The sequence below is a fragment of the Dermochelys coriacea genome, chromosome 17, assembly GCF_009764565.3.
Source record: "Dermochelys coriacea isolate rDerCor1 chromosome 17, rDerCor1.pri.v4, whole genome shotgun sequence".
Taxonomy (NCBI): Eukaryota; Metazoa; Chordata; order Testudines; family Dermochelyidae; genus Dermochelys; species Dermochelys coriacea.
The window spans coordinates 1,026,301-1,041,720 of record NC_050084.1 but is presented as its reverse complement, the minus strand read 5'-3'; the positions used below and the strand labels follow the sequence as shown (position 1 = coordinate 1,041,720).

General features: G+C 52.9%; 1 protein-coding gene across 5 annotated transcripts in view; it reads left to right on the top strand.

Moving 5' to 3' along the window:
• SMG6 (SMG6 nonsense mediated mRNA decay factor) overlaps nucleotides 1-15,420 on the top strand; it is a 158,824-nt gene that overhangs the window by 75,879 nt on the left and 67,525 nt on the right. For all 5 annotated transcript variants that reach the window (XM_038375280.2, XM_038375278.2, XM_038375277.2 and 2 more), the window contains 2 exons: nucleotides 6,299-6,415; nucleotides 7,096-7,261. In XM_038375280.2, the coding sequence (XP_038231208.1) occupies nucleotides 6,299-6,415; nucleotides 7,096-7,261 (283 nt within the window). The remainder of the gene's footprint in view (nucleotides 1-6,298; nucleotides 6,416-7,095; nucleotides 7,262-15,420) is intronic.

The following is a 15,420-nucleotide window of genomic DNA, read 5'->3' as shown; positions in this document are numbered from 1 at the left end:
AACAGCAAGGCAGTGGGGTCCTCTTATTTCTACCTGTGCCCCAAGGAAGGAAAGTCTCTACCTCCAGGGAGTTAAATCTTGGTGTACTGTGTGTCACAGCAGCAGTGCCCAATATGCAGCTCCGAGGGACTCCCGAGCTCAGTGGGCTGCAAAGCCCAGCACATCCGTTTCAGCAACACTTTCTCTAAAGAGAGTTTTCTCTAAGCCAAGGCAGTCAACCACATTGTGCTGGATGTGTGGGGCCATGCTGGGGAGGTGCAGAGGAGATTTCTTAACACTCAGCACTCACCCAGCACTTTGCAGCTTCAAAGAACTCTACAAACTTCTACCTAATTAACCTCCACTTCCTGGGCACTGTGCGTCTGCTCCGCTCTTCATTTGCTCACTTACTCTGTCCATCTTCCACTGCATGCTAGGCTCCTTTGTTTGAGATGTATCCCCCACAAGCCCCATGCAGGCAGCCATGACAACTTTGCTACGCAGCTGCAGGTACCCATTGTGACTTCCCCTGTCCCGAAGAAAAGGATGAAAGTATCTGAGCAGAAAGTTTCTCCTTATTTTCAGAGCTTCCTCTTTGTTCTAGAATCAAATCTCTAGGGCTGTGACACTGGGGAACAGGGGTGTTGATGTAAGGGCAGGGTTCTTGAGCAGCCCCACACACCCTGACCTCCCCTGAATATCCCCCTCTCCCTGCAGAGCTGGGCTGGTTGGATTGCTCTGGGGCTGGGGGTGGTGGGGAGCTCCTGTCCTTGGCCTGCTTAGGAGCTCCAGTGCATGAATTCTCAGGGCCACATGGGTCCTGTTTACTTGTCATGCTGAGAAGACAAGGTCCATTGTAGCTGAGCTGGAAGTGAAGGGGAAACAACCCTTCAATTCATGTGTGTAATGTTCCCCAATTCGTCCTTATGCCGGCACCATGAGCCACTTTGTATCCTGCACCAGGGCTCAGCTCCAGGCAGGCAGCCCCATGGCTCCATGTATATCAGGCATTAGTCCATGTGTGCATGTGCGTGTGCCTGGTTCCTGATAGAGCCCAGCCTGCTGTGCTAGGCTGGTGTGAGCTGGGGCAGGGAGGGCCATACTGCTCACCTGGGATGGCTCATGCTGCACATTCCCTTCACTCCATCTGCTTTTCCTCTTCCCCATCTCACTGGGGAATTACTGCTCCTCACCCAATGGAGCTGAAGCCCAAAACATGCAGCCTGGGGAGCTGCAAGTGGCTGAGGCCTTGGTGTGAAGCTGGACATGGCCAGAGCTGCTTCTCTGGGGCTAACCCTGGGCTTTGTAATGTTACCATTTAGTTCCCACCATATCTTTGTTGTCAACATATCCATGTGTCATGAATCCACAGGATCTGTGTACAGCCTGGTTTGTAAACCACCTTCAGTGGGGCAGACTCCCAAGGAGTCCCGCTCATTCTTCAGGATAGCCCGTGCAGCCTCACCACCTTCTGGACTGAGCTGCCTGCTGCAGACCGGGAGCTCTGTCCAGTGAGTCCAACTGAGACAGACCCCTTGGAGGAGACCTGTCCACGCTGCAGGGACTAATGCTCCCGGGTCTGTATTTGCCGTGACACCCAAACAGCATTTTCAGAACACAATGGGGTTTATTAGTCGGCTGGAACGCAGCATTGGAAGGCCTCAGGTTAGCAGAGAGAAATGAAGGTTAAAACGTGGTCCATTCTGGTTAAGCCAGCACAAGTCACCAGCCAAACTGTCATGAACTCTCTCTGACCTCCTTAGTGAGTCCCAGGAGAGAGCAGCCAGCTTCTTCCAGAAGCCCACCCCTAAGTTTAGCCCATGCTGGTCACGGCTCAGTCCTTTGATCTCAAGCTGGGGTCTGTGCTCAGCTTCCCTGCTGAAAGGTGGGCAGAAAATCTTCCTGCCCTTGGTGATTGTTTCCTAGGTGTCAGTGTTTGGTCGTTGGAGCTTTTCCATTGTCTTTCTGGGATTCTGCATTGACATGGGTTGCTTTCAGCAGATTCCAGCCAGTTCCTTAACGACCCTACTCGCTGTGGCCCAGATAGCAAGGCGCCACCCACACCTGATGTCCTGTGCTGCCCCAAGAGCAGATTTAACGTTTTTCCCTCCACTGGGTAACAATGCAAAGTACAGAGGGAAACTGAGACACATACAGACTTCATAAAAATGTTACAGAAACTTCCCACTTCGCCACAACATGTATTTTATTGTGGTGCATTTTCGGGGGGAGGACAACTAAGCACTTACCTGCGCCTGTTGGGAAGAAAGCCGCATACCCCAGGATCTGAAAGATGCAAAGATAATTACTATATCTCAAAATAAAGTCAACAGAGCAGACAGCAACAACTATTGAGAGACATCTCAGCTCAGTGTGGTTGGCCAGGTGCTTGCAAGAGTCCTGTGAAAAGACTCCCAAGTCCTTGCTGAAAGAGTCTGCCCTGAGAGCCGGTGTAGGTTCAGAGCTGGGTGCTCCACAACTGACGTCCTTCACATTGCTCTTGGTGCCAGAAAAAAGCTGTGAACAACAGGCACCTCTCGATGTAGCGTTCATTGACCTACGAAAGGCCTTTGTCTCGGTTAGCAGGAATGGCATCTATAAGATCTGGTTGAAAATTGGCTGTCCACAAAAGGTGCTGTCCCTATTCAAGGAGCTCCACGAGGGAATGAAGGCAACCATCCAGTGTGAAAATGAAACAGCGTCCAAGTTTAGTATTGATACTGGTATGAAGCAAGGCTGCATCTTCGCACCCACCAGCTTTGGCATTGTCTTCTCTATTCTTCTTAAGTACACCTTTAGAAATGATCTGTCTGGCATACCAATTGAATGGAGGATGGAAGACAGCTTGTTTAACATCAGACGATTTCAGAGCAGAAGGCATGTTGTCAAGCTTACTGTTCAGGATCTGTGTTTCGCAGATAACACCGCATTCATCTCTCATTCACGTGATGAACTGCAGGTCATAAAGAACAAGTTGTCTGTTGCATGCACCAAGTTTGGCATGGTAATCGGTATCAAGAAAACAGTTGTCATGTCACAAGGAACCAACATTCCACCTAAAATCTATGTCAATAATGAAGTTCTGGATAACATGGATCACTTCTGCTATCTCAACTCCGTTCTCACCAGCTCACTTAACCTCGATAGGGAACTTGATGCTAGAATTGGGAAAGCTTCTGTCACTTTTGGCAAACTTACCTCACGTGTTTGGAACAACAAGTTGCTAACCATGAACACAAAGGTTTCTGTTTATCAGGCTTGTGTCATCCATGCCCCCCTTTACAGCTGTGAAAGCTGGGTCACGTACTCCAAGCAGGAGCGGAGATTGATCAGCTTCCACCTCTGCTGTTTCAGAAAAAATTCTTGGAGTTACTTGGGACCAATGGATCACTAACAATGAGATCATTGAGAGCTCCAGCCTGCAGACTACACTGGACGCTCACAGCCTTCACTGGCTGGGACACATGGAGTGCATGCCTCAAGATCGGCTGCCGAAGGCTGTGCTCTCTGGTCAACTCAAGGACCGCCCACATCGCAGAGGAAGGCCAAAGTGCCACTACAGCGACAAGGTCAAGCAAGGTCTCAAGAAATTCAGAATTCCCCCTGGCAATTGAGAGAACCCTGCCCACAACCGCTCAGTCTGGAGAAGCCGGGTCAAGGCTGATACATTCACCGCAGAGAGCTATCGGAGAGCCCAGGCTGAGGTCCGCAGGCAAGCCAGCAAGCAGAGTGTGCTCCAACCTCTTTCTGGTGAGTGGACCTGTAGCCACTGTGGGAAGGTGTGCTGCTCATTCATCGGGCTCTTTTCCCATATCATTGCTAAGCACCCTGACAGATTGACTCTGCTGCGTCTCCTTTCATCTGTGAAGACGTTGGACGGTCGCACCAATTTTTGGGATCTCACCACCACTGGTACATTCATAGGCAGCAGGGTTGGTTGGTGTTTTCCTTATGGGACAGTGGGAGGATAGCTGTTCGCCTTCGGTGGCACTGCATTCTAGCGATTGTGCCTGGGCTTTAGGTTTATGATCCTACCCACTGCAGCCTTCTGGCATTTGCAGAGAATCTCATGCACTATGAAGGCCAGCCTTGGCTAGCCCAGTGCTTGTTCTCAGGGTGCTATAAGAGCAGGACTTGCATTAGATGATGAGTTAGTGCAGTTCCAGGTGGGGAGCATGGGGTGTCAGTGTAAATCAGACTCGGGAGACAACTGCCCAGAGCCCTTAGGGCATTGTTCCAGAAATACCATCTTGAGGGCTGTGTTGGAATGCCCAGAGCTTTTCAAAGAGTCATTTCCTTTGTCTTTAATATATTAATCTCTTAGGTTTATGTAGTGCCTTCCATCCGGGAGGATTCCAAAGTGCTTTTGGGGCTGTACATACAGGGAGCTCACCCACCACTTAGATGCAGCTATCTCCTGGATGGACAACTTAGGACAGGAAGTGAAGGAAAATCTAGTATCTAATAGAAACATGGGGGATGAATTCCAGGGAAGCTGAAAGTAGTTTCTTGAACTGGACTATGGCCAGGACATTGGGGCTCTCACTCTTACTGTGGGAAAGGTTTCACGAGAGTGAGCATTAATGTCCCAGAGTGGTCACATCCTCGGAAAAAGCTGGCACCCCCTGCTGTCACACTGGGGCAAGGTTCAGCAAAGCCTCGCAGATAAGAGCGCCCCTACTGAGCTGCCAACCTCCACTGAATGGTGGTCTCCCATCCAGGTACTAAACTCGTTTGCATCTACTTAGAACATGAGATGTGGCAAAATCAAGGTTTCAGGCCTTGGTCTCAATTTTCCTCGTTTTCTTGATTTTTCTTATCTCTCTTCCCACCTCTTTGAAATAATTTTATCTCCTCTGAAAATCTACAGCGTCTGCGCCCTCCTCAGCCCTTTCCCTGATCCCCGCAGGAATGGGGTCTGTGTGTCTGTGAGTTAGGGCTCCTGTGCCTAGCTGAGATCCACAGCCTGCCATGGCTTTGGAAGTTCAGCTTAATGTCCCTTCTCTTTTTCTGATGCATTATTATGCATTTTTAGTCAGTCAGTCATGGAGAACATGTCTGTGTTCAGAGGGCAGATGGGGAGAGGAGTCTCTTAGCCACTGGTCCCCTCTGCTGTGGCTGATACAACTAGCATGAGCACCGCCTGGTATCTCTGTGTTGGATGTTTGCGTTATCTGTAACATAAGTGTTGCCTGGCTTGTGCCAGGTTCTTCCATGGTGCTTTGCATCACACTTCTTCCTTGGTGCGCTGAGAGGCGGGTGGGCTCTGCAGCTAGGACTGAGTGAGCCAGCAGTGTGCTAAGGCAGCGGGGCTATTGCAGTGTGATTGGCCTGGCCTTAAGCATGGAGCCATGTGGAGAGATAAAATGGCCTTCACCATCCTCCTCTCCTCTCCCTCTGGACAGGGCCTTCACCTCCCCTGCCGTTGAGTCTGGCCCCTGACCAGGCAGCTTCATGTTATGTGCCCTCTCTACACTTTCTCAGTGGGGACTGGGGCGCGGGGGTGAAGCCACCAAAAGGGTCAGAGAAATAATTTTGAGGTTGCCCGTAATGAAATGCTAAAATGCCTGTTCCCCAGCTGCCCCCTGCTTTGACTGACTAGATTGGAGAATGGGACAGCATCTGCCTTGCCCTGCCAAGTATAACCCATGTCTGGCCAGCTCCCTGCCACTCTCACAGCCTCAGAAGTGGGTTCTGACTGGGTGTCGATGCACTGATGGGATTTTCTCTGCCCTGAGGCAACTCTGTTGGGAAGAGTTGTGGTCATGTGGCATCTACTTGAGTAACAGCTTCATTTAAGCCCTCTTGACGAGCTGTTGTGTGACTTGTGAACTACTGGGAGGAGCCCTGTCCTCAGCTCTGAGGTGAACATGCCAGCAGGGATGGAGATCTAACATGCAGCTAATTATCCTTTTAGCACTTCAGAATTCTCTCCTCATTCAGGAGGAATTAGGAAGTATGAGTGGGAGCTTCTGAGACCTGAGTGCTGGCTGAGCCCTGCTGGCTCCACGGGCAGGGCTTCTGCATGCTTTGTGGCACCCAATGGGCAGTGGCTGGAGCTTGGGGGAGTCTCTGCCTTGCCATGTCTCTGTTTGGAGCCATGCTGATTCCTCCTCTCCTACTAGGGGTAGCTGGCTTGGGGGAAAGGCGCATGCTGGGTGCTTGGCTTTCCCCCTGCAGTCTCCCCCAGCCCATGCACTAAGGCAAGGAGGGCAGGAGTTTTCCTTGTCTCTCAGAGTGGGTTCAGAGTGAGGGGCACCTGAGCGTTTCTGGCCTGCTGTCCCCACCAAAAGCTGATGTTCTCTGCTTGTCTCCTCAGAGTGCCTCTCGGAGGACTGTCGCTCAGTGCTCCAGGAACAGGCCACGGCGCTGGGACTCTGCATGTTTGCCCTGCTGGTGAGGCGCTGCACCAGCTTACTGAAGGAGTCTGTCCAAGGTATGGAGCTATCTGCACAGCGCTGGGTAGTGCTGGTAGCCTGCCTAACAACACGATGCTGCAGTTGATTCCTGTGTCACGCTAGCTCATGTCCTCCCTGCCCTAGCCCAGCCCCGCTTCCCAGGCTGGCTCACTGCCTGCTCCATCACACACCACCTCTTGTCTCTTGAGGCCTCTGGGTTTTGTCCTAGTTTTCAGACAATTCCTCCCTCCTCCATCCCTGGGCTCTTTCTCCCTTTGACTCCAGGCAGTTCCAGGACTTCAGTGTGTGGCTGCCCGAGCTGGAGAGCCTGCGATGTATATTGGGGGAGAGACACCATGACCCTTAGCCTTTTCATCTATCCTGCTACATGACAGGCTTTCTGGTGCCTCCAGGCAACTCCTGGAAGTCAGGATTCCTGGGTTCTGTTCCTGGCTCTGCCATTGACTGGCTCCGTGGGCTTGAGCAGGTCACGACCACTCTGAAAAATGGAGTGATGCTGCATCCCATCCTTCCCTTGGGCCCGTCGCTGCGCTGGGGGTGTGAGTGGAGATGCAGCACTCTCTGTGCACCTCCAGAGTCAGGCACTCAGTGGCCTTTGCACCCACACACACCCCCAAGAGGGAGGGATCCAGCCAGTCTTCCTCAGGAATGGGGGACTGCAGGGGCCTGGCCCAGCTTTTCTTTTTTGTCTCTGCAGCTTGGCCCCAGGAAGCAGAGCAGGCCGAAGAGGATGATATCAAGGTCTCCGCCTTGCCCCAGGATCTGAAGGAGCTCCTCCCCAGCGTGAAAGTCTGGTCGGACTGGATGCTCGGCCATTCAGACACCTGGAACCCCCCTCCCACCTCTCTCGAGCTGCCCAAACAGTATGTGAACTCTTCCTGCTCTTCCAGCGCGGGCCCACCTCTGCGGGCTCCTTGCAGGTGCCCCTTGTTCCCTTTCTGCCCCTCACGGAGGTGGTGCGCTCTGTCTCCCAGCACCACTGCCTGAGCAGAGCATATCGCTCACTGCCCTGTGTGTGGAGAAAGGAGTTAGGGAAGATCTCTCTGTCACTAGCCGTGAGAGCTGCAGGCTGGAAGTGGGATGTATGTGGCTCAGGGTGGTGGCAGGCATCCCAAGGGCACAGCATTAACCCTTGTGAATAGCTCCCCTTCGTTCCCTAGTGTGTCAGGGAAGGATGGGCGGATTTCTAGCTTACACATGGGATCTCTCTCCATTTCCTGGGGTGTATCTCCCCAGGGCCTTTGCCAGCCAGCCAGCTGTTTGTCTGTGAGAGTGGAGTCCGCTCCCAGCTTGCTGCTTGTTTTCTCTTCACCTGTGAGAAGGAGCTGGACAAACCCCAGTCACCCTGGGCCAGGCCTTGAGCAGCTCGCTGTGCTTGGAACCCCTTTCTCCTGGTTTGAAAGCAATTTCCTCTGCCCCAGCCATTCACAAAGGGTTAATTTGCTAAACTGGCTGATTCCAGACCATTAGTCCATAATGCGGACTAGGCAATTTGCATATTTTTGGACAGAAAATCATGTGAAGGGGCCAAGTATGGAGTATGCGAAGCAGCGTCTGAGCATGCTCCGTAACTGCTTTCCCGCAGGATTTTCCATCTGCCTCCGGTACTCTGGATCCAGAGCCTGAAATCACGTCTTATTGTTAATCCAAAGGAGCCAGAACCCAGGGTGATGGGAAGGCGCATTAAGAGTAATCCAGCAAAGTGGCTTAACCATTAATGGGTCCCTGCTCCAATGCGTCAGGTCCAGTCCTGCTCTCCTGTTTTATTGCCTCCACTCCAGTTCTTTTTCATTTGGCTGAGGAAATGGAAATCTCACACAGGAAGTGCTGGGCCTCATTTTGTGGAGATGGAGTCTGTTTTCTGTTTGTCGGCTGCTCAATGTGGGACCGTTGCCTGCTCATGTGAACTGTTGCCCATCTTTGGGCAGGAACTCAAACTCGGAGCTGTCATGTGAGCATGCATGCACCAATCCGGAGCTCCCTTTGCGCTGCCTGTGCAGGGAGCTGCTGAGCCGTCAGCAACAGGCTTGCTTCGAGATGGAATTTCTGATTGGGTTCATGCAGCCAGCGCTCATCATGTTCCAGGGAGGAGCCACCTCCTCCCTTGTTCGGGGTGCACACTGAGATCTGCTTCATCTGCCTCTGGCTGCCGGGACCCAGTCTGGCTCCGTGACAGGGTTAGGAGCAGGTGCAGGCTCCCCCTTTCCCATCAAGACGAGAGAAGGTGAGGGTTACAACCCAGCCCCTATCAGAGACTGTGGCCCATGGTTCCATCAAGTGCTAAGGAGCAGCTGGAGATGCAGGTCCTGGGTGATAGGAGGTAGCTGGGTGTGAGCCATAATGTACTTTGAGCAGCTGCTCTGCTCAGAGCTCCAGAGTTGGGAAGTCAACGAGCGTCACCATTTGGTGAAGGCTCAGTAGGCTCAGCCACTTCCTCTGCCTTGCTCTCTTCATGCAGTGCCTGGCCCTGCCCCTTCTCCCACTGTTCAAATCCTTTCCCTACAATGGCTAGAGCCTGTTCTTCCCCATTGCCCACTCTCTGACAGGCCCCCTCAGATGTGGTGAGCTGTAGTTTACATGGCATGTCTCTGGTTTATTTTTGCGGTGTACCAAGATGTTCTTTTAGCACAACAGTTCTTTGCCTGTTTCCCACCGCTCTTGTGTACCTCTATGTGATGGAGGCCATGACCGCACTGTAGCGGTCTGAGCAACTGAGAAATGGAGCCCCCTGATGGACATGTACCTATCCAGGCAAGAAGAGAAGAGGTGGCAGGAGAACCAGCTCAGCCCGGCCAGGTGACCTCCTCCCCTCACTTCCCCAGTCTCAGCACGTCTCCCATGTAGGGCGGACAGGAGTCGTGATGACTGGCTTAGCATTCCTGCTTTGTACTGTCGCAAGCCTGCACTCTGGTTCTGGGGCTATTTGCTAACCAGGAGAGCCATCAAGTCCAGGGGCCTTGACAGGAGCTATTTGAAGATGTTCTAAAAGTAAATCATGGGCCATAGCATAAGGGAATGCCTTGGGCCAGGCCTGGGACCCACGGGTAGGGTGACCTTGGAGAGGGAGAGAAAGTGTAAATGCTAAGGTCAGAGCTTGACTCTGAGGCTGGGCGATGAGGAGGTGCAATGTTCCCAACTCCATGCTCCCTACAGCTGTGAGTTCTTCCTCCATGACATACTCTGCTCCCTCCACATTCCCTTCCAGGCCTTGTCCTGAGAGGCTGGGTTGGAATAGCTGCGAGCAGCCCTTCTAGCACTACTTCGCCATTCCCTTCAGGGCCACCTCTGGGGACTGGAGCAGAGCAAAGGGACTGAATCGAAATTGAAATGTGGGAGCATGCTGTGGGGATCCAGTGCATCTCTGTGTCTCTAGAAATCTCACCGGGTCTCCAAAAAGCCCAGCGCCAGCACAATGTCGCATCCCGGGGCTGGAGCTGGGGCCAGTGGTGACACAGCAGCTCATCCTGGGGCCAGGCCCAGTACTAGCACAGTGGCTCATCCTGGGGCCAAGGCCAGGCCCAGCACTGGCACGGCAGCTCATCCTGGGGCCAAGACCAGGCCCAGCACCGGCACGGTGGCTCATCCTGAGGCCAGACACAGTATCAACAGTAGCACAGCAGCTCATCCTAGCTCATCCCGGGGCCTGGGCTAGTGATGAGGCTTGTCAAGACTCATTGCAGAGTCTGGGGCCTAGGCTGGTGGGCCTGCCCATCCCAAGGCCTCCGCTCATGCTGTATTCTTCACATTCGTGATTCCTAGTTCTCCACAAATGACAGAGTCAGGGGACTTTGAGAACGTCTAAACTCAGCCCAGCTGTGGCAGTTGGTTTATTGCTTTCAGCTGGTACTTGAACCCGGGTCCTGGTCTTGGAGTCTTTCCCAGGTTTAATCCCTGGAGTTTTCTCTGCAGCTGTATGACACTGCACTGACCCCGAATGAGGATAGGAAAATAGAACCAGTGCCAAGCCAGAGTCTCTTTTTCATTTGGAGTCTGGCTGTCTGCCCATGACCAGGGTTACATAATGGGAAACATAGCTGGGGCTCTGGAGAGCCCGCGTTTCACCACGCTGCCCAGACCTTCGCATTCTGATGCTATATATCTTCCTAATTGTAGCTCAGATGCATTTATCACACTGCTGGATTTGAGTCCTTACAATAAAAAACACCAAATTCCTCAGCTTGCTGCTTTCCCTGTTGGACAGAGATGCAGGAAAAGGTGTGAGAGGTAAATGCTGCGCTCTGCTCCAGCACATGGCACTGGAGACTCAGAGAGCAGCATCCCAGGGGTGTCCTCTCCCTGACAAGTGCTTGGGAACATGCGTAGAGCACGAACCCCAGCATTCAGAGGGTGTCCTCTCCACATCCAAATGGGCTCAGGGCCCCTGTGTGATGTGAATGGTGGGCTGAACCCTTCCCAAGATCCGCACTCTTGATTCTAGGCTGCTTTGAGCTGACCCCCACCCATAACAGACTGATTGATGCTGGACCACAGAGGTTTTGGGGAAGATACAGGCAATGTATAGCCCTCTTTGGAACTCTGTGTGTGTGTAAAAAGAACAGGAGGACTTGTGGCACCTTAGAGACTAACAAATGTATTTGAGCATAAGCTTTCGTGAGCTACAGCTCACTTCATCGGATGCATTCATCTGTGTGTATGAGAGTGGGGGAGCATGGGTGACATTCCTTCTCCTCCACCTCTCTGGGGGAGGTGTCTTCCATGGCTGCCATGTTGTGGCACAGTTCCTGGGTACTAACAGGGCCTCCTGCTGATGGCACAGCCGCAGCTTGGGCATCTCTGCTTGGATTCCAGAGAGCAGCAGAGTATTGGTGTGGTGGCTCCCTTGCCTAGAGGGGTTTGGTGGGCGAAGAGTGTGACTCACACTCGGGTTGGAAAGAGGGCTTGTCTCTGAATACCGGGTACATTCCCCTCCACACACAGCGTATGTGTGTTCCTGCCCCACCCAGTGGTACCAAAGAGTAGGTTGTGTGACCCAGTTGAGAAAGGCAATAACACCACAACACAACTTCCTCGTACATAACATCTCTCTCATAAACTGCCCCCCAAGCTCCTTCTGGAGAGTAGCTGGGGGGAGGAGGAGTGGACGAGAGACAAGCAAAGGAAAAGAGAGAGTGAGAGTTGACGAGGCAGAGATGTTCCTTATGCACATGCTGATGGCAAGAGGCAGATTCGGAGGCCAAGGTGTTTCGGTGTGAGGCTGATGTGTGATGTGTGAGGCTGATGCTGAAGCTGCAGACACTGGAGCAAAGGGGAGGTGGGGGGGAGCCAAGGCTGCAGGGTAGGAAGCTGCTCCGGCCTTTGAGGCAGTGGCTGAGGAAGTTGAGACTGGTGGGCAGGGAAGAGCACAAATTCCCTTGTGATCTCAGAGATCTGCTCACTGCTCCTCATTGCACCCGTCAGGAATGTGCCGTTCAGTAGAGAAGCCCCTGGCTATTCAGTGTGATGCAGGGGTGGCCGGTGGGAATCTGCTTTCCTGCTAGGCTGGGAATTGGGGCCTCTCAGTTTGCTATAGGCTGCATGCAGCCATTTAAAGTGGTGCATTTTAACCAACTATTAAATTAAACCCAAATGCTTTGAAAAAATTCTAGAGCCTACTTTATAGGAGCATGGAAGAGCCTGTCAGGCCGCCCTCATCACACAGGGCCTGCTGAGCAGTTACAGCTCCCACTGAGGGATACAGCCCCAGCCCAACCCATGAATACAGGTACTGAGACGCTGGTAGGCATTGCTAAGGGCTGAATTGAAAACCCCTTTCTTAGGTCTTGTCTCCTTTAGTGAATGTTCATCCTAGAACGGTCCCTATCAAGCTGTCCAAAGAAGGGCCATCACATCAGCAGGGTCAGTGGCTGGGAAGAAGGAAGGTAGAGTCAAGCTAGAGAAGAGCCAAAGATCAAGCATTTGAGCCCCAGAGAGTTCCTGGGGGAGGGGTCGTGGAGTAGCCTCAGTACCATTAGCTAGGGAGGAGCAGGAGCCTCTTGGAGAGGTGCCCTGTAGCTGTGGAGGCAGGTCCACGTGGCTGGAATGATTTACAGTCTCGGTAGCTGCCCCGAGATCAAGGCAAACGTGGAGGAAGCCGTTGGCTGCATGGAGCAGATGGCAGCACATAGCTGGATCGTGTTGTGACTAGTGACTCCCTGTGTCGTTGCTGGGAAGGGGGAGATGAGAGCTGGGGGTGAGCGGCGGTCTCTGGGTAAGGGGTGGTTAAAAAAGGTGAAAGGGGTGAGGTGGGAAAGGTGCAAGAGGCCAGGGAGTCATGTGGGATGGGGAAAGTGCTGTTGTCAGTGGGAAGAGGCTGAGTCTAGAGGGGATTGTCTGATCCCAGGTGGGCTCTCTGCAGTCTCACAGACGTGCCCCTGGGGGGCTCCAGGGTCATTTCTCCCTACTGGGAGCTGGGCCCTGGGGAGAGACTTGAGAGGCGTCAGTTGGATTTTCTGACTGACAGAGTTGAGGGAAGGGCCAAAGGCTCCACCCCAGAACCGTGAGGTAAGTTCTTCATCTCAGAGCGTCTTTCTAATGGGTCTGTTATGGGGTGGGCGAGACTGTGGCCTGCAGTGTGCAGGTCGGATGAGATGATCAGGATGGTCCTTTCTGGCCTTAAAGTTGTGAGGGTGGCTCTAGTTGGGGCTTGTGCAGGGTTTGCTGTGGGGGATGCTCTAGCCTGGGACATGACAGAGGCCAGATTAGATGGTGAGAAAGGGCTCTGCTGGCCTTAACACCTGTGAATCTAGCTCTGAGACCCTCAGGAATTTCTGCCCTTTCCAGATGCTCGACATCTCCATTAGTTACCTGCTGTAGCTGTCAGCTTGAGAGCCCAGGAGAAGGGGACGTCCCCTCTGTGACTGCAAGGGCCCTTCAGTGCCCTCTCAGTGGCTGTGCCCCTGCAATTAGGGGCAGGGTTGGTAAGTGGCTCTTAGGAGGAGCTCATACTTCATATGCCTACAGAGGAATTACTTTTATTCTGGTTTCCCCTGGGTGGGAATGGGTGGGAATGGGGCTTGGAGGCAAGGAGGACTTTGGTACACAGATGTGGAGAGCCTGGTGCCCTCTTGGATTGAGCTGTCTCAGCCCCCTGCTTTGGGCTGGTTTCCTCTGGCTACCTTCTCTGGGGCTTGCTTGCCTACTGTGTTCGGCCTCTTTGAGCTTCTTCTCACCCCAGGAGCAGAAAGTCCAAGTGATTTGCCATCTGTCCTGTGGCTCAGGAGCACACTGCAGGGTTTCTCACACTGCACTCTCTGGATTTGTTGTGCAGCTGTGGAGTTTGACTGTGAGTGTTTAAACAAGCTGGTATTACTCAGGAAATGGCCACCTCCACACGTTTGGAACATGGGGTCATTGTACTTGCATGAATCACCAGGCAGCCTGCTCCTCCTGTGAAGATGGCGGCTTACGTGAAAGTACTGCACAGCTTTGGTCCTATCTAGGGGGACTCAGTGAGTGTTGAGCTGTGCTTACCATGCAGAGTTGTTAGCAAGAGCTGCCTATTCCTGCCCCTTTGAATGTTTGGGGCATTGCCCTCTGGAAGCAGTAGCCCCAGCTGTTGCTGTGATTGCACAGGTCCAGCCCTAGCCCTCGTCATGGAGGTTTGTTTGGCCCCTGAGTACCCTTGTCCATGCACATGAGCTGTGTCCACTACATTCCCTGGCTGGGCTGCGCTCATGCTGGCAGCTACATTCAGCCTGGGTTCTGAGACAGCAGAAAGTGAGCTAACACTTTTTGTTTTTCCCTGTCTTTGTGGATGTAAATGTGACTGTGGGGAAGTGAATGAACCCCACTTGTGGAGAGAGACCTTGGGCTAACCCTCTCTTGGTTTCCTCCATTAGAAGCACAGAGAGCTTCGTTCTGTTTAGCTCGGAACTGTGCGCTCCAGGGCTCGATGTTAGCAATTCTGCAGAGCCCTCTGCAAAGGCTCCACAAAGAGGCCTGTTGCAACTCAGATATTGTGTATGTACAGCGCATGCTGATGGTTGGATCTCTGAGCGTCTGTGCACAGAAATACCCTGAATCACAACAATCCAATCAAGGTGACAGAAGCCAGCCATACCTAGAAACCGCCACTGGACCCTGGAGGCTGAAGGAGAAAGCACCTGGCCAGGTTACAAGGATTGCACGTCCTCCATCGTCCCCATAGAGGCCAGTCTCCTAAGGGCTCAGGCAATGAACTTCCTGATTCTTTGGCCATCAGCTGGACCCCGGTGCTGCGTGTGTGGAGCCTGGAGAACTAGCTAATCCTGTAGTGATGTACATGCAGACACACAGGAAGGAGGCCACTGCACAAGATTCTATCAGATGCGCTCCCAGCTAAATCCCCATCATTGTGTGTCACAGCTGGAAACCAGGGTGAAAACAACAAAGGAAAAGCACTTCTTGCTCCATCCTTATTGCCAAGGTCCCATGCACACAGAGGTGCATCACACCTAATGGATGCAACCCAGTCCCTGCTCTGAATTACACAGCAGCCATGTCGATAGCTCATGACAAAATTGTCACGACCGTCAGCTTGATTGAGGGGACCACAGAGTGGAAATCTGACACATAAAATGGAAAGGACAGATCTGCTGAGCCATTGCAAAGCTGTGGGGAGCAGGGAGGATGCTGGGAAGGTCTGGGGGCTGGAAGGGTAAACTCCTCATCAGTGGGGCTAGAGAACTAGTGGCTACAGGTGGAGGCTTCTGTGTGCAGAGCTGCTAAGCCTGCAGGAGGGGAATGCCCCAGCGCTGCCACTTGCAAGATTAGAGAGCTCTCTTACATGCAGTAATGTGAATGATGTGACCATTTGTGTGGCCTGGTGATCGTGTTGGACACTGAGCCAGTCCGGGAATGTCACAAATGTCACATCAGGAGTGTTTCTGCAGCGTGTTGATATGCCTCTGCCTCCCCCCCAAGCAGAAGTGCTCCCTGCCATGTGCCCAGTCCTCTTCACCAACTGGCATGGACACTCCCTGCTGTGTGTCCCTTTCCCTCCTTGGCCATAGATCTGTGTCACCAGCACCCTGTTGGCCCTGTC